Source organism: Cervus canadensis, chromosome 22, assembly GCF_019320065.1.
Source record: "Cervus canadensis isolate Bull #8, Minnesota chromosome 22, ASM1932006v1, whole genome shotgun sequence".
NCBI classification, from domain to species: domain Eukaryota; kingdom Metazoa; phylum Chordata; class Mammalia; order Artiodactyla; family Cervidae; genus Cervus; species Cervus canadensis.
Window position 1 is genome coordinate 7,470,521 of NC_057407.1, and position 20,172 is coordinate 7,490,692.

The window sequence follows — 20,172 nt, forward strand, 5'->3', positions numbered from 1 at the left end:
CCATCACCTTGGAGAGGTCACTGTGCCTGGGGAGGACTGAGAATGAATGGATCCTGAGGTCATTACTACAAACACTGCAGCAGATGCCAGCACAAAGACTCAGGGTTGGGACTGGGTCGACCCCCACCTTAGCAGACACCAGTCACGTAAATCAAGAACCGATAGGAGATTAGAGTACCCTCTTCTCCCTCTGCCCATGCATCGAGTCATGCTGGCCCTTCCCCCATATCTCTACTGCCATCCTAGAAAGGACCAATGAGAGGAGACAAGGAACCGAAATTATAAGCTGATTAACAGAGGATGAGTAAAACCTAAAGTTATCATTCAAATGAATGGAAGGATAAGACTAAATTTAAACCACTTAGGACTAAAATTTGTGAATACTTTTTTCTTCTACCCAGCAGGTGGGAAGCTGGTAACAAGAGATTCAAACAGTTTTGGAAACTAAAGAAACTTCATTTACATTGCACAACTGAATTGTACTATGGGCAATTTTAGTGAATCAGCTAAAGGAGTATGATCTCAAATTATGTAAAATTTTGTATCCACGTATGCATAAATAGAGAAATGTTAATGGTAGTAAACTCATCATGGTGAGATCTGGGGTGATTTTTACTATTTTTTCCTTTTCTTTATGACTGATATTGTTCGTTTACTATTACTATATCATTTTTCCAAACTGCAAGGACTGTGATTAGGAGTGCAGACAGGCAAAAACTCTATCTGCTTCTGTGTCTCTGATCTCACGTAACTAGGGATCAAACACTTGACTTCTAACTCTACTTGTTTTCCAGTGCTTTTCAGTCTAGGCCCCTTCCCCCTCCCAAGATTCTATTATCTTACACTCATCATGTTGGATTTATGGAAATAACACATGAATTAAAGATGATCTTCAAGTTGAACAACACTTCAGTGAAATTCTTTTTTAAAGTTTGACTTGTTTTCAGATCAGTCTGTGAGAAAAGGAAAGAAAATATAAATAATTAATGATGAGGAGAGGCTCTTTCCACTCTTGCCTTAAACATTAAGGTTTAGAGAGATACTCTCATGACTGAAAATGCCTAACAGACCAAATGATGGGTATTTTTTCTCAGCTGCTGTGTATTATGCCATTGGGAATAAAAAAAAGCTGATAAGATCATATAAGTCAGTTGCTACTCAATTCCATTTTTAACCTCAAAAGCCTGAATGTGTCACTGATCGGTAGATGATGGACCAGGCCAGAGCTATGAAAATAGATCAAGTTCTATCCAAGAGCCTCTACTTTTTCCTGATTTCATGTGAAACCACTTCTCATTGCTTTTCTTTCACTTCTGCTTTCTACCAATTTACAGTTTTTTCTTTTTCTAGTTTAAAATATGATCTCATGTAGACTCTATGATGGCAACCCACTCCAGTATTCTTGCCTGGAAAATCCCATGGATGGAGGAACCTGGTAGGCTACAGTCCATGGGGTCGCAAAGAGTCGGACACGACTGGGCGACTTTACTTTCTTTCTTTCTACAACCTTGCGTGGCTATCATGATCCTTATTTTGGAGATGAGTAAACAAGGCTCAGAGTTAAGGGCTTGTCTCAGTCTTCTCACTGGCAAGCAGAATGGCCAGGAACAGCTCCTATGTCTCCCCTCTCTACAGTCATTTGGACTACACAGAACCCTGACAGGTGCCGACTTTAGGGTCCCAGTATTTTCTTAGGAAAGCAAAGACAATCCTTGCTATTGGCTCCAATTACTGCATTTCTAAGGTCTGCCTTGAGAAATACCTGCTGGTGTAGGTTCACGACCTCACTCTTGTGCTTTCACAGAAAAGAGAAGGTTAGCAGGACTCCTGAGGAAGCAGGGTAGGGATTAGCTGCCTTTCATGGACCCCTTGTCTCTTTTTCCTTCTTCTCCAGCCAAGTCTGTAATTCTAAGAAAAGCAGGCACTGACCCTAGGGATTCTGGTCTAAAAAATCCAAAATCTAAGAAGTAGTCCCTCTGGCGCATGCTCAGCACCTTTATGAGGGAGAAGCTCTAAGGGGTCTGTTGTAGGCACATGACTGGCTTATGTCAGCATCGTCAGGAACAGGAAAAGGGGACGCTGCTTAAAATAGTTACAACAGTTCATAACTACTATAATAGCTAATTATAATAATTATTATAAGTTAAAAATCTCTGTACTTGAATCCAGTGATGAGAGAATTAAGCATAGATAGTGGAGATCTAACCTGAACTTTTGAAATTGCTTACTGAAGGATTTTAGACTCATTATTAAATTTCTTTAAGGTTCAATTTCCCCATTACTGTATTTTTAAATTTTTGCATTTTATGTTATGGAGCCATGGAGGTGGGTAGTTATTTCTAGAATAATAATCACTATTATTAGCATTTGGTTTTTAAATGGATGATTTTGAAGGTCATATATAAACTATAAAACATAAAATACAAAATTTAAAAAAGATTATTGTTATCATTACCCAACCTATCCCTTCCTGTTTTGCATTTCTTCCTCCAATGCTTTCAGGATCAACATCTCCGCTCTTCACTACCATCCACAATGTTTGTTCCTTTTCCCGTGGTGGATCATGCTGCCTCTCAAAACATTGTATCTTTCACTCCTAACATTTCCCCTCACCCCATGGCATATCTGATACACCTTTGGAAATATATGCTGAAGAAAGTACAGGCTATTCATTCCATGTGGTTTTAGTGGGTAAGTGAATAAACTGACTGGTGTGGGTCACAAGGAGTGATCATAGTTAACTGTGGGGTTACTTCTGCCTTCTTCTATCACAGGGACAAGGAAAATGGTGACCTCAGTTGATGGGATTGAAACCGTGGGTGAAGTTGCTGGGACCACACCCTACGACTATGAGGGGGCACTGCCATGCGAGAAAAGCAATGTCAAGGAGCTGGGGGCCCAGTTCCTGCCCCCACTGTATTCCCTGGTGTTCATGATTGGTTTGCTGGGCAATGTAGTGGTGGTGGTGATCCTCACAAAATACAAGAGGCTCCGTATTATGACCAACATCTACCTGCTCAACTTGGCCATTTCTGATGTGCTCTTCCTATTCACGCTGCCATTCTGGATTCACTATGTTAGGTGGAACGAGTGGGTTTTTGGTCACGCCATGTGTAAGTTGCTCTCTGGGCTCTATTACATGGGACTGTACAGTGAGATCTTCTTCATCATCCTCTTGACCATAGACCGGTACCTGGCCATCGTCCACGCCGTGTTTGCCCTTCGAGCCCGTACAGTCACTTTTGGTATCGTCACTAGCATCTTCACCTGGGGCCTGGCAGTGCTAGCAGCCCTCCCTGAATTTTTCTTTCATGAGTCCCAAGAGGAGGCTGGACAGACTATCTGCAGTCCTCTTTACCCAGAGGATAATGAAAATGCCTGGAAGCGTTTCCATGCTCTGAGAATGAATATCCTGGGTCTCGCGCTGCCTCTGCTCGTTATGGCCATCTGCTATTCAGGAATCATTAAAACACTGCTGAGATGCCCCAGTAAAAAAAAATACAAAGCCATCCGGCTCATTTTTGTCATTATGGTGGTCTTCTTTATTTTCTGGACACCCTACAATCTGGTTGTCCTACTCTCTGCTTTTCAAATGCACTTGGAGGCCGACTGTGAACAGAGCAGACAGCTGGACCTGGCCATGCTGGTGACAGAGGTGATCGCCTACACGCACTGCTGTGTCAACCCCGTGATCTACGCCTTCGTTGGCGAGAGGTTCCGTAAGCACCTCCGCCACTTCTTCTACAGGCACGTGGCCACCTACCTGGGCAAATTCATGCCATTTCTTCCCAGCGAGAACCTGGAAAGAGCCAGCTCTGTCTCCCCATCAACAGGGGAGCAGGAACTCTCTGCTGTATTCTAGGTCAGAGGCAGAACATTGCCTACAGAAGATGCACAGACCAGATGAAGCCAACATATTGACCTCTTCACCAGTCCTTTGAACTTCCAGCACAATGGCTGAACTCTTGAAGCCATTAAAATATATACACAATGGTGATGGCATATCTATGCACCCCAAAGTCATTACCAAAGGTCAACGCCTGAGCAATGACTTATTATGAACCCTGAAAAGCAGAGCTTTGCTTGATCCACTCAAGTCATGTAAATTTTAATGCACCTGAATGTTAGATGGTTACTATATGCAGCTACAAACTAGTCAAGCTTTTTATATCTTAAACCTTAACTTCAGCCAGTTATGGATATAAATGAAACATAATAAACATAAATGAAATATTAATAAATCAATTACATTTCTTCTTATTACAATGTAATAAATCAGTTTATTGCAAGAACTGATGCTCAAGCTGAAACACCAATACTTTGGCCACCTGATGCGAAGAGCCAACTCATTGGAAAAGGCTCTGACACTGGGAAAGATTGAAGGCAGGGGGGAGAATAGAAGAGCAATTTGGCATTTTCAGTACAGAGAATAACCCACTCCAGTCCTCTTGCCTGGAGAATCCCATGGACAGAGGAGCCTGGTGGGCTGCAGTCCACGGGGTCGCGAAGAGTCGGACACACTGAGTGACTTCACTTTCACTTTTCACTCTCATGCATTGGAGAAGGAAATGGCAACCCACTCCAGTGTTCTTGCCTGGAGAATCCCAGGGACGGGGGAGCCTGGTGGGCTGCCGTCTATGGGGTCACACAGAGTCGGACACAACTGAAGCGACTTAGCAGCAGCAGCAGTACAGAGAATAAAGGTCCTGCTCATAGAAACTTCTCAGAGCCCTGAGATGTGTGGACACTGTCTTATTTTACACCACTCTCACTGTTTATCCAGTAAGTGTGTGTTAGGTGATACAGGCAGGATGCACAAACATTGTCTTAGGTTAAGTGAAGGATGCCAAACTGTGTTAGACAAACACGATCCTTGCCCCCATGAAACTTTCCCTGTAGTAGAGGATGTAAGACAGAAACAAATAACTCCAGTGCAAAGAGGGAACACACTCAATGCTACACCAGGGTCAGGAAGAAAGGCCATTTACACTGGAATCTGAAGGAGGAAGACTTAATGGAGGAAGTGGCTTTTGAGCAGGTCTCTGAAGGAGCAGCAGGATGAAAGGGGAGGTTTGAGGGAAAGGCACTGTAAGCCAGTGAGGAGAGGGGAAGGCACGAATGTGGGTGGATGGCAGAGTGAGGTGGGAACGTTGGGATGGGGATGATTTTCAGGCAGAGCACCTTAGGCTTTATTGGGAAGGCATGGGAGCAAGGCAATCAAAATGGTGTCAGGAGGATAATTCTGGTATCACATGGAGGATGGAGCAGAGGCCCCAGAACTGTGCAGGGAGCTAAGTTAGGAGACAAGTGCAAGTGTGGAGGCAAGAAAAGATCAACGACCAACCAAGAGAGGTGCCAAGAGCACCCTGAGGAGAATCTGGCCAAGAGACAGTGTGAAGGAAGAGTTAAAACACTAGCAGCAGTATATGGTTGATGCGGGAAAAAAAAGGGGGGGGTGCAAAACAGAATGTTAAAAAAAGAAAGAGAGACACATACATTTTTCATTGTGCTTAGATGCACTGACCATCCTCTTAAAAGGACATAAAAGAAAAGAGGAACAATGGTTGTCTTTAGGGAGAGGCATGTGTAGAGAAGAGAAGAAGGATATTTCTCTGAACACTCTTCTGCATCTTTTGGACTCTGAAACATGGGAACGTGTTTCTCAAAAAAAAAATGAACATTTTAGAATTATATTTTAAAAATGAAAGACTAGGCTACTATTCACATGTGGTATCCATTCTACTAGCCATAAAGAGATTAGATGTCCTCTGCCATGAATGAACCTTGTGACCTGGTTAGATTATTCCTAAGATCCTTTATAGCCAAAGCAAACTGATCTTGATGAAGTCTTAGGAAGTAGATGCTCAAAGTCTACAAAATACATTGTTGTTGTTGTTGTTGTTGTTTTAAAAGGAGGTTGTGACACAGTGAAGAGTCCTACAGCATCACCTCCTCCTGGCCACGACACCAAGTGCAGTCCCTGTGCTCACTAAGGTACACTCAGGCTTCACGTGTACATTCACTCACCTGGTCACTTATCCATTCATTCAATAAACATTTGCTGAGCACATGTCATGTTCTTAACTAAGCCCCTCAGGAAGCTACTGTCAGACTGAATTAGACACTGCTTTGCCCTACGCTGTCGACGTTCAAAATCATGTCTTAAAAACTGCCAATGCCTAAATTCAATCCAAATGACAGAGACTTCCACTGTAAGACCAGTTCAGTTCAGTTCAGTTGCTCAGTCATGTGATCCCATGGACTGCAGCTTCCCTGTCCATCACCAACTCCCGGAGCTAGCTCAAACTCATATCCATCGAGTTGGTGATGCCACCCAATCATTTCATCCTCTGTCAGCCCTTTCTCCTGCCTTCAAGACCAGAAAACACTCCAACTCCAGAACATTTCACATTCTAGTCAAATGCTTGGAGAAATGATGTACGTGCTCTTATCCATCCATGCAATCCAGCCTCAACTGCTGGTGAGCGGCCTTGAGGTTTCTTACCCTCATGTGACCATGTCTAAAAGGTCTTACCTCAGTCCAACCTTAAATGGACAGCACAGGATGTGAACTTTGGAACACTAAACCGCACAACATGAATCTCAATTCGGCTAGGAAACTTTGAAGTTACTTTTTCTCTTTTTTGTGGTTCAGCCAAAATGTAAATGAAGCAATCATTTAAAAACTATACACCTCTGATTCTCTCTTTGCACTGTGAAGTATCTGCCCTTAGATAACCGCAAGTGCAGGATCTATAGGTGCTGGTTCATACCCCCTTGATCCTGAAAGCTTTCAGTTCTGTGACCCATACAAAGCCGCACAAAACCAAATCACGGATTCAGTTTGCTCCACCCTGCTCCCCATCCCCATGCTGTCCAATGGAACCAACTACAACGATAGAAAAGTTCTACATCTGTGTTGTCCAATGTAATCACTACCGATCACATGCAGTTATTGAGCACCTGAAATGTGGCTAGTGAGACTGAGGAAGTGAAGTTTTCATTTTCATTCCACTTTAATTGAAATAGCCAACATGCGGCTAGTGGCTACTTCATGTGGTTAGTGGTGCAGCACTAGCCCCTTCAAACTTGCCTCTTCATCTCTGCTCTGCCTCTACATCAAACCTCCTGTAGTCAGCAATCACATCTTGAACACTGTGTGACAGGCTAGGGAAAATGCCAGTGATGCAAAGATGAATAAGATTCATTTCTGGAAAACTCACCATTCCATGGAACAGACTCAAGTGACTATAATGAAATGTGACAGGTGCCCAAAAGCCCCTGCAGCAGAAACAGAATGAAATCATTGAAGAAAGGTACACAGAGAAAATGATATTCTGATTAGGCTGGGTTCCCCCCAAAGCAATTCCTGAGCAGGAAGTGGAGTACAAAGAGTTTATTTGAAAAGAAACTCCAGGAGTGGGTGGGGAAGTTCAACAGGAGAGGAAGATGCCAAAAAAGGGTACATTACAAAGTACCTTCCACTGAGGGGTAACTGGAGCTCAAAACTACTAGAAAACTGTTGAGAAACAGTGTAACCCACAGTCCTCCATTATCCCATGTGAGGGGGAAGAAAGTTGGGATATTAACATTCCACTCCCATTGGTCATTGGCTGATTGGCACTAATTTTCCAGGACTTCCAGCCTGCCTGGCTCTCAGAGCCCTTGCAGCTTTGGGAAAAGCTCCCTGGCAACAAGATGCAGATATGGATGCTGGAAGCCAGCTGGGCACTCTCAAGATAAGGCTTGAGGGATAAAGTGTTTGCTACATATTTGAACGACTTTTCACGAACCAAAGCGGGGGAAGCAAGAGCAATATCCAGGCAGGTAGGTCAATATGATGGCAGCCACAACGACACAAAAGTGCCCTAGAGAGAGTCTACTGTGGTGAAGACTAGGGTGACCTTGACAAGGGCAGGTGACCTTGAACACACCTCAGTGTTGACTTTCCTGACGCTCCTCTTCTTTTGCTGAGCATCATATCCTGCTGGTTTAAAAAATACGATCCTTTTCCAGCTTGAGTTTTTGAAGTTTTCTTCAAATTCCAGAGTCAAATTTCTAATCTTCACACCTTCTGAACAAAGCAGGTTTATGTCCTTGGTAGTCTGTGGGCTTTCAGTCACTGAGGTTTTCGCCCCTTTCTGCCCAGATAAACCCCCAGTTTAGTTAAGGTCGCCATCTCTCTTCTCAATTCACTGATCCAATCCAGGAGTCGGTGAACTGTGACCCAGGGGCCAAACACAGCTCATTGCCTGCTCCGTGAGCAGAGCTGGAGCAGAGCCATGCTCGTTTGTTTATGAACGGTCCACGGCCGCTGCTGTGCTACCATGAGAGAGGCCACACAGTCCACAAAGCCTAAACCACTTACTTTCTGGTCTCTACAGAAGAAGTTTCCTGAACCTGGATAATTCACGTCCCACAGGACCTGGGCTCTGATATGCATAGCCGAGATAAGAGAGACTGGATTTGGGGCAGGGCAGGGGGGTTACTCAGCATGTGAGGTTTGTAGACAAGCTGCTGAGATCCCCAGGTTAGTTCCAGCTTGACCATGGATGCAGTTCTAAACAGTCAAAATAGGGTTAGATTGTCTAGTAGTCAAATGCTGGTCACTAATGCAAAAATGCTAACAGTCTGTACCAAGACAGCACACTGAAGGTTTCAACTGGGGCAGCCAGACCCCACAGATGTGGTACTCTAAAGCAGGCTATACGCAGAATCGACATAGGAATTGTTAAAACATATTCCACAACTCTTGAGACACCTTACCTCTACTGGGGACAAAGAAATTGAATTGATTAAAATTAGGGAGACACTTAAAAAGAAACTCTCTGTTGAGGTCTGTTGGTACCACCTCTCTATCAGGGATGGGGAGGAAGGAATGCATGGTGGGTGCTGTCTCTCACCTCAAGCTTGTTAAGAGCTATGCCAATGGGGCCACACAAAGAGACTGATACAAGTCACTCAGGTTAAAGAAGATCTGACTCTCATTCAGGAAATGGGGAGACCAGAGACAGGCCAGTCATCTGCTCTGGGGCTGGAGTACAGAAAAACTGCCACTACTTTGGGACAGATCTGTGCTTTCAGAGTTGATCCGGGCAAAGAAAGTGGGATTGTTTTCCACAGACCAAATGAGAAAGAGCTGACTGGGGAATTTCTAATCTTGCTCAAGAAGACTGCCTGGATGAGTTTGTCTGGAGGATGAGAAAAATATGTGTATAGTGGACAGCCAAAACAACAGGATATTCCTGTTATGCTGAAGATGAATACTCCCAGGGATGTCTTTAATGACTCCATGAAAGCAGTCCATGGGATAAAGAATCAACCTTTACACCTGCCCACGGGTGGAGCTGGGGGTGAAGTCTTCACCTGATGATAGGGTCAGTCAAGCAATAACTTTCCTTCCTCTCCCAGCGCCCACCAGTGGGAGGACTAGAAACCATGTTTAGCAAGCAGGTGAAGGAGGAGGAATGCCAAGGAAGGAGAGAGATAAGTAGGCTGGCAGCCCTTGTGCGTGGTTCATCCCTCGCCAGCTGGGAGATGGAGGAAGGTTTAAAAGTCAAATCAAATTGACCTTTGCTATTCATATGGGGATCAACATTCAATTTCTGAATTGGAACCCTCTCCTTTTAGTGAGTTCAAATGATCATGGGATTTTTTTGTACCTAAACTTGATGACAAGTCATGAGAAGGCGCAACTTTTCACTGGGGCTGGAAGAACTTCAGCTTCTAATTCAGTTTAAAGGGATGTGAGACATGAAAGTAGATTCTATCTCATAAGCCCTGTTGGTTCAACATACTGGTGGTAAATTCAAGGACCCCAAATTTCAGCTCTTGAGGTCCACAGAGGGCTTACATGAATTTGCAGGACTGTTCTGCAGGACTTAAATGGATGTTAGAGCCCCCAGATCCTGGCTAAGAAATAAGGCAGAGAGAGGAAAAAAGCAATGATACTTAATACATACAGACAGATATAAATACATGTTAATATAGGCTTAAGTAGAGAAATACTTAATAATGCCTTTACAGTTCTATACACCTAGATTTTTGCCTCGTGGCTAAGCAGGAGCTAATCCCCTGGCCACTGCCCAATGGAGCTCTGTGATGACCTAGAAGGGTGGGATGGCTGGGGGAGCCTCAGGAAGGAGGGAATGTGTATATATAGTTATGATTCACTCACATAGTTGTAGGGCAGAAAAATAACACAATGTTATAAAGCAATTATCTTCTAATTTAAAAAGAAATTTTAAAAACAATAAAAAAAAAAGAAGACTGGTTGCTTCTTGTAATCTAGACTTTCTGAATTGAGGAAAGCCTCTCAGTTTGCAAACAGGACAAGATTCTTCCTGGCTTAGTTTGGGTCCCGGGAAATTGACCCCTGGTCTCAGGTTGCCCCTCACTTGCTAACTCCCGCTTCACTTAGTCGCAGTGGGAAATGTGAGCACTAGGGGGCCTTCGTCCACGCCAGAGCTGCTGCTAGCCCCGCGCAGTCACTCAAGAAAACAGTGAGGCGGAAAAAAACGCCCATATGCTAGGTGGGAGGTGAGGTTTTGATGATGTCATAGAAAGAAACTCAGGAATGCCTATATCTGATCCTGTTGGACTGAAGTTGCAAAACTCTAGGAGATATCATTTACATCCCTAGGAATTGTGCAATGCAGTGACCACAAGAGGGAGAAACGGAGGACAGATAGAAACACAGTTTCACTTTGTTATTACCAGGGCTAATTCCAAGTTCCCTGGTGTAGGGCTTTGATATAGCTGGTTATCATTCAAGTTCTAAGAAATTACACTATCTCCTCTTAAAAAATTCAGATCTAATTCCAGAGATTACATGCAAGCAATGGGTAGGCTGAAAACATGTGCGGCCAGAAGAGAGTAGCAGGATGGCAGAAACCTGCCTTCCTCGGGCCCATCCTGATTCCACATACAACCTCTTGGAAGATGGAAATAGACTAGATAGGGCACGTATGGGACCTTTTAACATTCAAAAGCCCCAGCTGCTAGTAAGTGTGGCCCAATCTATATTCTGAAATCTGTAAATCAAACAGCAACTCCTCTAACCCATGACACGTGAGAAGGAACAGATGGACAGATGTTCTGCTCATCCTACTGTTGTTCAATCAAGATGCTGTTCATCAGTCAAACCTCAACTGGTCACTTCACTGAACATCTATAATCGTCCTAGTCTTTATGCAAGGCGGTAAAGGGGATGGTTAAAACAAAACAAAACAAAAACATGGTAGCTTGTCTCAAGAAGATAAGAATTTATCAAATTAGGGAGTCCATGGATATTCTGTTGCCCAATCCAGATCCACTCTCCACCCTGCTCTGTGCCTGAAAAGCTGCCTTGAATGGACCACACCAGTTTTCTCCTTTGCTCTCTGGACTAGGTCTATGGGGAATACCTTCAGGTGGCTGGAAGATGGGAGCAGAGTGAGATCAAGAGTATTTATTCCCCCAACCCCCTTCCTGCAGCAGCACTGGAGGCACAGCAGATCCATTTCTTAGTTCTGGACCTTGCCAGATCCTCCCACCCCTCGCCCCTTTTGACCTGTTGCTGCTATTCAGTAGCTCAGTTGTGCCCGACTCTTTGCAACCCCATGGACTGCAGCATGCCTGTCCATGCAGCATGCAGGCTTCCTTGTCCTTCACCGTCCCCCAGAGCCTGCTCAAACTCATGTCCACTGAGTCAATGATACCACCCAACCATCTCACCCTCTGTTGTCCCCTTCTCCTCCTGCCTTCAATCTTTCCCAGCATCAGGGTCTTTTCTAATGAGTCAGCTCTTTGCATCAGGTGGCCAAAATACTGGAGCTTCAGCCTCAGCATCAGTCCTTCCAATGAATATTCAGCATTTATTTCCTTTAGGATTGACTGGTTTGATCTCCTTGCAGTCCAAGGGACTCTCAAGAGTCTTCTCCAACACCACAGTTCATCTGCGTTCAATTCTTCTGCGTTCAGCCTTCTTTATGGTCCAACTCTCACATCCATACATGACTACTGGAAAAACCATAGCTTTGACTAGATGGAACTTTGTCAGCAAAGTGATGTCTCTGGTTTTTAATACACTGTCTAGGTTTATCAAAACTTTTCTTCCAAGGAGAAAGCATCTTTTAATTTAATGGCTATAGTCACTATCTGAACTGATTTTGATGCTCAAGAAAATAAAGTCTCTCACTGTTTCCATTGTTTCCCTATCTATTTGCCATGAAGTGATGGGACCAGATGCCATAATCTTAGTTTTTTGAATGTTGAATTTTAAGCCAGCTTTTTCACTCTCCTCTTTCATCTTCATCAAGAGACTCTTTAGTTCCTCTTCACTTTCTGCCATAAGGGTGGTGTCATCTGCATATCTGAGGTTATTGATATTTCTCCCGGTAATCTTGATTCCAGCTTGTGCTTCATCCAGCTTAGCATTTCTCATGATGTACTCTGCATGTAAGTTAAATAAGCAGGGTGACAATATACAGCCTTGACGTACTTCTTTCCCAATCTGGAACCAGTCCATGGTTCCATGTCCAGTTCTAACTGTTGCTTCCTGACCTGCATGCAGGCTTCGCAGGAGGCAGGTAGACTTCCCATCTCTTTAAGAATTTTCTACCATTTGTTGTGATCCACATAGTCAAAGGCTTTAGCGTAGTCACTGAAGCAGAAGTAGATGTTTTTCTGGAATTCTCTTGTTTTTTCTATGATTCAACAGATGTTGGAAATTTGACCTAGAGCTGGTAACAAATTTACCCATCTCAGGGGACTGCATTCTCCCTCCACCCTGCTAACCTTTGTAAATGGTCCCTTGATTAAATTCCTCTCAAACTGCCCAATTTGAGTGTGTCATCTCGTGCTGGGACCCTGAGTGACATGAGAAGACAATGTATGGCACATGAAAACAAGCTGGCAACAAAAGAAATGAAACTTAAAAGCTTTTGCACAACAAAGGAAACTATAAGCAAGGTGAAAAGACAGCCTTCGGAATGGGAGAAAATAATAAAAAATGAAGCAACAAAGAATTAATCTCAAAAGTATATAAGCAACTCCTGCAGCTCAATTCCAGAAAAATAAATGACCCAATCACAAAACAGGCCAAAGAACTAAACAGACATTTCTCCAAAGAAGACATACAGATGGCTAACAAACACATGAAAAGATGCTCAACATCACTCATTATCAGAGAAATGCAAATCAAAACCACAATGAGGTACCATTTCACGCCAGTCAGAATGGCTGCTATCCAAAAGTCTACAAGCAATAAACGCTGGAGAGGGTGTGGAGAAAAGGGAACCCTCTTACACTGTTGGTGGGAATGCAAACTAGTACAGCCGCTATGGAGAACAGTGTGGAGATTCCCTTAAAAAACTGGAAATAGAACTGCCATATGACCCAGCAATCCCACTCCTGGGCAAATACACCGAGGAAACCAAAACTGAAAGAGACACATGTACCCCAATGTTCATCGCAGCACTGTTTATAATAGCCAGGACATGGAAGCAACCTAGATGCCCATCAGCAGATGAATGGATAAGGAGGCTGTGGTACATACACACAATGGAATATTACTCAGCCATTAAAAAGAATACATTTGAATCAGTTTTAATAAGGTGGATGAAACTGGAGCCCATTATACAGAGTGAAGTAAGCCAGAAAGAAAAAACACCAATACAGTATACTAACACATATATATGGAATTTAGAAAGATGGTAACGATAACCCTATATGCAAGACAGAAAAAGAGACACGGATGTATGGAACAGACTTTTGGACTCTGGGAGAAGGCGAGGGTGGGATGATCTGAGAGAATAGCATTGAAACATGTGTATTATCAATTATGAAACAGATCGCCAGTGCAGGTTGGATGCATGAGACAAGTGCTCAGGGCTGGTGCACTGGGATGACCCAGAGGGAAGGGATGGGGAGGGAGGTGGGAGGGGGGATCAGGATGGGGAACACACGTAAATGCACAGCTGATTCACATCAATGTATGGCAAAAACCACTACAATATTGTAAAGTAATTAGCCTCCAACTAATATAAATAAAATGAAAAAAAAAAAAAGGAAAATGCAGGTTAAGTGTTCAGGGAAGACTTCCTGAAAGAGGAGGGGCGAAGCCGGGCCCTAAGTACAGGAAACTACACCTCTGAGGAGAGCTGTAGGAAGGGGTTAGCTTTGCAAAGGCAAAGTTGAGAATGAACAGCAGATGTTCAAGGAACAGAGACTAACTGTCAACGTGCATGGGAGTAATCAACAAGTGAGGAAGCAAGGACACGCTGACGCTAAGGGTCTGGATGTAGCCTACTGCCACTGCTACAGTTTCAAACTGGGCTGGGGGTGGCTTGGTCCTACAGTGACCATCACCAGGCTCCTCCCAGGTTCTCCTTAATTTGTTTGATCCAAGAGTGATAGATCCTAGCCTGACTTAAGCCAGGCCAATCGGAATTGAGAACTCTAATGAAGACACGAAGAGAGGGGTGGCAGTGACCGTTCCTGCGGCTGTGGCCTAGAGTGGGGCTGCACGACCTCTTCTGAGGTCCTTCTCACCTTCCGCGAACTGCCCAAACCACAGGCGTACAGTCATTCTTGACTCAAGTTGGGTCATTTATACATCAAGACAAAGTGACTTAAAAATGAGCGCTAGAAAGCAGGCTGCAGGCATCAAAGACTTTCAGAGAGATGAGACTCACATCCATATCCCAGAAAGGGAAAATGGCAGCCCATGGGATAGAGCAGTGAACAGTGAGTCAGGCTATCACCTTGCACTGTGGGCCCACTGAAGACAGAGCTTGGCCAGGGATGGGGCAGGTGGCAGGAAGGTGATGCTAGTCAACAACCTAGAAGGATGAGGGATGCCAGAACCAGAGGGTGGAATGGCTGCTTCTGAAGGCACTGAGAAACTTAGAGTGATTAAAAAAAAAAACAAACACTCGAACACCAAAGTTTTCATCTTCAAGTTAGAGTGAAACAGCGTTTCTGTGACCATGTTGGAGAGGTGGGAATCTTGTTACTTGAAGTCGCCAGGTTACGACTGTTGGAAACCAACTCAGAGCTGGAATTGGCAGGTGTCTTAATGTAAATTGAATTCACACACTTACCAAAAAGCATGAATGAATGTCAAGGCAGTAATTGAGACAGACCAAGAATCGGACTACCTGGACAGATGCAGAGGTCCTGGGAAGCCCTGACCCTCACTGCCCTCTGGCACACCCTCATCTACACCTTTCTTTCCGAAGAAAGCCACTTTTCCTTAGCATGACAAAGTTGACAGTTCACCCTATGTCCACGCTTTAAGGTTGCTTACCTAATAAATAGAGTTTGAATTCAACACAACCCAGAAGATAAAATGCAGAATCAGAGTAGGGAAGAAAATTCCATAAGGAATTACAGAAAATTTTCAATACATATTATCAAAACTCTGAGTTTGGATTTTGAGAGTACTTACAAAAGTGAGCAGAATAGAATTTTAATTGGGCTGAATTTACTTATATGTGCACTCATCAGAAATACTAAACTCAATGGCTGAGGTTCTGTGAGTTTGTTGACTGGGCAAATACAGACTTACACCAAATGCTCATCCATGCTAGGTCAGTGTTTTGTTAGGCCAGGGATCCCCTGGAAGAACCCAGAGGAAGACTGTACATTATATCGCCTCTATCATGTGCATTCTGACTTGTCTACCTCACTCCCTTTCTCTTTAGAGCAGGGAAGACAAAGTTAGAGAGAGAAGGTCATCCGCACTGGTGGTAGGACGGGCTATAACTAAAATACAATACAATTCTTGATCTCAGTGAGGTAGGGAGTATTTAAGTGTGGGTGTTTTACCATCCAAAGAGACAATATAGGTGTGGCCATTATGAAAGTCAATAGGCAAAGGATAGCGATCTGGGCCCAAGGAGGGATCTGACACCCAGAAAACTCTTACTCAAGAAAATTTCAAGTCTGGCAAAAATCAGATTTTTAGCTGATTACTTTAGCTGAGATTGTATCCTCTGTCCAAATATTCAGAAGTGAGTAATTTTACAAAACCAGGGGTGCCTGAATGATAAGAAAACTACACTTCGTTGAGAAAAAGCTTTTAAAAATTGCCACTTGTGAAAACCTTAACCCTCACCTTTCTCAAATGCACCCTCAGCTAATTTTCTGGAATAACAGGCACTAGGAAAAGAAAAGAAACAGTCAAACAAGGTCTTCCCTGTAGCTCAAATGGTAAAGACTGCCTGCAATGCAGGAGACTTGGATTTGATGTCTAGGTCGAGAAGATCCTCTGGAGAAGGGAATGGCAATCCACTCCAGTATTCTTGCCTGATGAATCCCATGGACAGAAGAGCCTGGTGGGCTACAGTCCATGGGATCACAAACAGTCAGACACAACTGTGCGACTAACTCTACCACTACCAGGAAAAGAAATACGCTTTTTAGTAGATGCCAGTTGTAGAGTACAGTAATTCCAAAAGACCCAAGGAATCACTCGGAGAAGGCAATGGCACCCCACTCCAGTACTCTTGCCTGGAGAATCCCGTGGACGGAGGAGCCTGGTAGGCTGCAGTTCATGGGGTCGCTAAGAGTCGGACATGACTGAGCGCCTTCACTTTCACTTTTCACTTTCATGCATTGGAGAAGGAAATGGCAACCCACTCGTGTTCTTGCCTGGGGAATCCCAGGGACGGGGGAGTCTGGTGGGCTGCCGTCTATGGGGTCACACAGAGTCGGACATGACTGCAGCGACTTAGCAGCAGCAGCAGCAGCAAGGAATCACTGAGGTCAGCCTCAGAGTAATGCTCATGAGAGTCAGGTGATAGAGTTTTGATGGATTTTGTATCACTGTGGACTGGATAGGGCCCTGAGCTTACCTTGTGATTTTTGTCCCCAGACCTCAAGTGCTGTGCAGGAAGAGATATACACAAAAGGCGGGATTCCCACGCTGACTTTCAGACAGTAGACAATGGTTACTATGAAAGGAAGGTCCAAGTGGAAGTAATCACAGGCTTCCTGTTCTCCCAATCAAGACCAGAACACTATCCTATGAAGAAAAGAGCAGAAATCAGTGTCCCATCACAGATAAGAAAGATGCAGACACACTGATTCCTTTAATAGTACCTCCTTATAATTCTCCAGTTGGCCGACATAAAAAACTGATGGGTCTTAGAGAAGAACAGTAAAATATTACAACTAAATCAGATAGTGCCTTTAATTGTATATGTTCTTTTAAGTTTGGTTCCACTGCTGAAGCAAATCATTACAGTCCTGGTAATTACCATGTAGATATTCATCTAGAATGGGGGTTGGCAAATATTTCTGAAGGACAAGTTGTTGCATTGTGTTGGTTATCTAGGGCTGTAAAATAAATTACCCCAAACACAAAGGCTTAGAACAACAGCATTCATTATTTCAGAGTCAGGAATTTGGATAATGGGAACACCTAAAAACATTCATATCTCACATAAATGCTCAACAAATGGAAAAGAGACTCTGATAATATGGTGTGCTAGTTGCCCTCTTGTAACATCCAGATAATTTATCATGGGGCTCATGAACAAAGTAAACAATGGTACTTAAAAACATGGACTTCTACTTGTTGAGGTTATCTTGGTTTCTATTATGACTGTGTGCCAATTTTCCTTCAGGAAAAAATCAACCTAAACTCCAATATGGCACCATGCTCAGAGCAAACCAGCCAGCTTCCAGATGCATCATGGAGGGGGATAGGATTTGTCTTCAGTGGGCTAAATATTCTGTAACTGGACTGTTTCCCTTACTCATGCCTCTGCTAACTCTGTCTATCCTTATACCTCCTGAAGGCCTTATACATCACCATAGTACCCTAACCAAAGGCAAAGAGTTTATTTCACAGCATAAAGTGGAGGGTTTAGGCTGATGCCCAATGTGGCCTCTTGGTCTTGGTTCTAGTTATAAACTCACATTTATTTAGAATCAATTGAACCTGCAGAATGGTGGGAAGGCCTATTGAAGAATTTACTAAGAACAATGAGAAGCAGCCACTTGAGCCCTTTAGAACTTCAGCCATTCTTGAGACTCAGGGGTATCAAGTACTGTGGAAGCTAGGACTGAATCTCAAGGCTGAAAACAGGGCAGTAAGTTAAAAATCTGCAAAAGGAGTCCCCACGCCCTTCTTCACCCTGCACAGACCATGTGATTATCCTACCCATCCCCACAGGAGACCCTCAAGTGTCTCCAGAGTAAATAAACTCAAGGTTCTCCACACTCAGAGGCACACAGTGGAGGGCAGGGGTGAGTGCTGGACTCAGACCAAAGAGATTAGAACACAGCGTCTCATGCCAAATACTGAGACTGCTAGCCCCACTTCAAAAACACCAACTTTTAAAAACTCTCTAGCCAGGAAGAGCAGGAGATGAGATTCTCCTCTGCAGAAACAAATGATCCTAGAGAAAGATACCTACAGGTTGTGCTACAGTTCGGGGGTCCCTCAATAGAATGATGAGCTCACTATCTAAACATTTATGATAACACCACCAGTGGACAAGCTCTGCCCACTCAATGCTCCCCACCAGCTTTGATGTCTCACTTTTAAGTATAAATGGAATACCAAGGACTGCAAGACATTGAGGACAATAGCCTACATGGAAGACAGAATCTGGAATGAAAATCTAGGAGAAAAGGAACTTAGAGGCAAGGGAAACATGAGGACATGGGAAAAAAAAAAAAAAAAAAAAAATGAAAACAAAAGAAAAAAAAAAACCCCACCAAACATGTAATATACATTCTGAATTCTCAGAGAGATTAAAAAGTATGGCTTCTGGAAGCAAGGAGAAAAGGAAAAGAGAGCAAGAACATTCAGAGAAGAAGAAATTAAAAATATAAATTTTAAAGAAAAGTTAATGGAAGGTTTGAAAGATAAAGTGTAGAAAGTGAAGTCACTCAGTCGTGTCCGACTCTTTGTGACCCCATGGACTGTAGCCTACCAGGCTCCTCTGTCCATGGAATTCTCCAGGCAAGAATACTAGAGTGGGTTGCCATTTCCTTCTCCAGGAGATCTTCCTGGCCCAGGGATTGAACCCGGGTCTCCCGCATTGTAGGCAGATGCTTTACCATCTGAGCCACCAGGGAAGTCAAAGTTGAAAGATAAAGTAGAATAGAAAAACTAATAGGAAATAGACCATAGTAACCATTTTTACTATTTTCCCAGAACCTGGTCGAAGGGTTTTATAAATTAACTCATTTAATTCTCATAACAGTCCTCTCATGTAGAGATACTCTCCACAGCACATCCTTATAAACTATAAATATAAGAAGAAATAAATAAGTATATTGGGAGTTATAAGGAGGAAAAATGGGTAGCAGGAAAGAACAGAAATGGCCCGAGCAAGGACACAACACTGGTAAACGACAGTGGGGCAGCAGGTGCGCCGTTCTGAGAAACCCCCACATTCAACCTGGAGATCTGTACAGAGGCGGAGTTTCAGTCAAGTATGAAGGTAGTGTATGGGTACTGTTAGGCATGTAAGGACTTTGAAATTTACCTCCAATTTACCTGTTCTCAAGAAGAGACCAGAGAAGGCAATGGCACCCCACTCCAGGACTCTTGCCTGGAAAATCTCATGGACGGAGGAGCCTGGTGGGCTGCAGTCCATGGGGTCGCACAGAGTCGGACACGACTGAGCGACTTCACTTTCACTTTTCACTTTCACGCATTGGAGAAGGAAATGGCAACCCACTCCAGTGTTCTTGCCTGGGGAATCCCAGGGACGGGGGAACCTGGTGGGCTGCCGTCTATGGGGTCTCACAGAGTCAGACATGACTGCAGTGACTTAGCAGCAGCAGCAGCAGGAAGAGACAAAAGATGTGCTTCAGCAAAATGAGGACTAAGCAAGAAAGAGGGGGGTCTCAGGATCCTAAAAACACAGTTTAACACAGGAGAGCAACAAAGGGGACTCAAGGGCCCTCAGACACAGTCCAGACTGGTCCTGAAGACAAAACATAGAAGATGTGGGGTCTGGACATTCTGAAAAATTACTGTTGGGCAATAACTGACAGATCAAACTGAAGCATTTTGGAAAACCGGTGATGCGGATATAAAACAAAGTAGATGGGAGGAAGCCAATCAACTGCAGGAACACAACACATTGGCTCCACAGTGAATACTATTGATGCAGTTATCATGGCATGAACACTAACTCGCGGATTTAACCAGAAACCAGACAGTAA

The 20,172-nt window shown here is 43.8% G+C and overlaps 2 protein-coding genes across 10 annotated transcripts in view; one reads left to right on the top strand and one right to left on the bottom strand.

Annotated features, from left to right (window-relative positions):
* Positions 1-20,172, bottom strand: part of XCR1 (X-C motif chemokine receptor 1) — a 321,508-nt gene that overhangs the window by 188,449 nt on the left and 112,887 nt on the right. Inside the window, exon 2 of the mRNA XM_043443362.1 lies at positions 16,839-17,008. The gene's annotated coding sequence lies outside the window, so the exon portion shown is untranslated. The remainder of the gene's footprint in view (positions 1-16,838; positions 17,009-20,172) is intronic.
* Positions 1-20,172, top strand: part of CCR3 (C-C motif chemokine receptor 3) — a 58,046-nt gene that overhangs the window by 28,606 nt on the left and 9,268 nt on the right. For 6 of the 9 annotated variants that reach the window (XM_043443350.1, XM_043443351.1, XM_043443352.1 and 3 more), the window contains one exon: positions 2,775-4,499. The exons of the other annotated variants lie outside the window; for them this stretch is intronic. In XM_043443350.1, coding sequence (XP_043299285.1) covers positions 2,786-3,862 — 1,077 coding nt within the window. In that variant the 5' untranslated portion in view covers positions 2,775-2,785 and the 3' untranslated portion in view covers positions 3,863-4,499. Of the gene's footprint in view, positions 1-2,774; positions 4,500-20,172 lie in introns of those variants that run through there. 9 annotated transcript variants of the gene reach the window in all.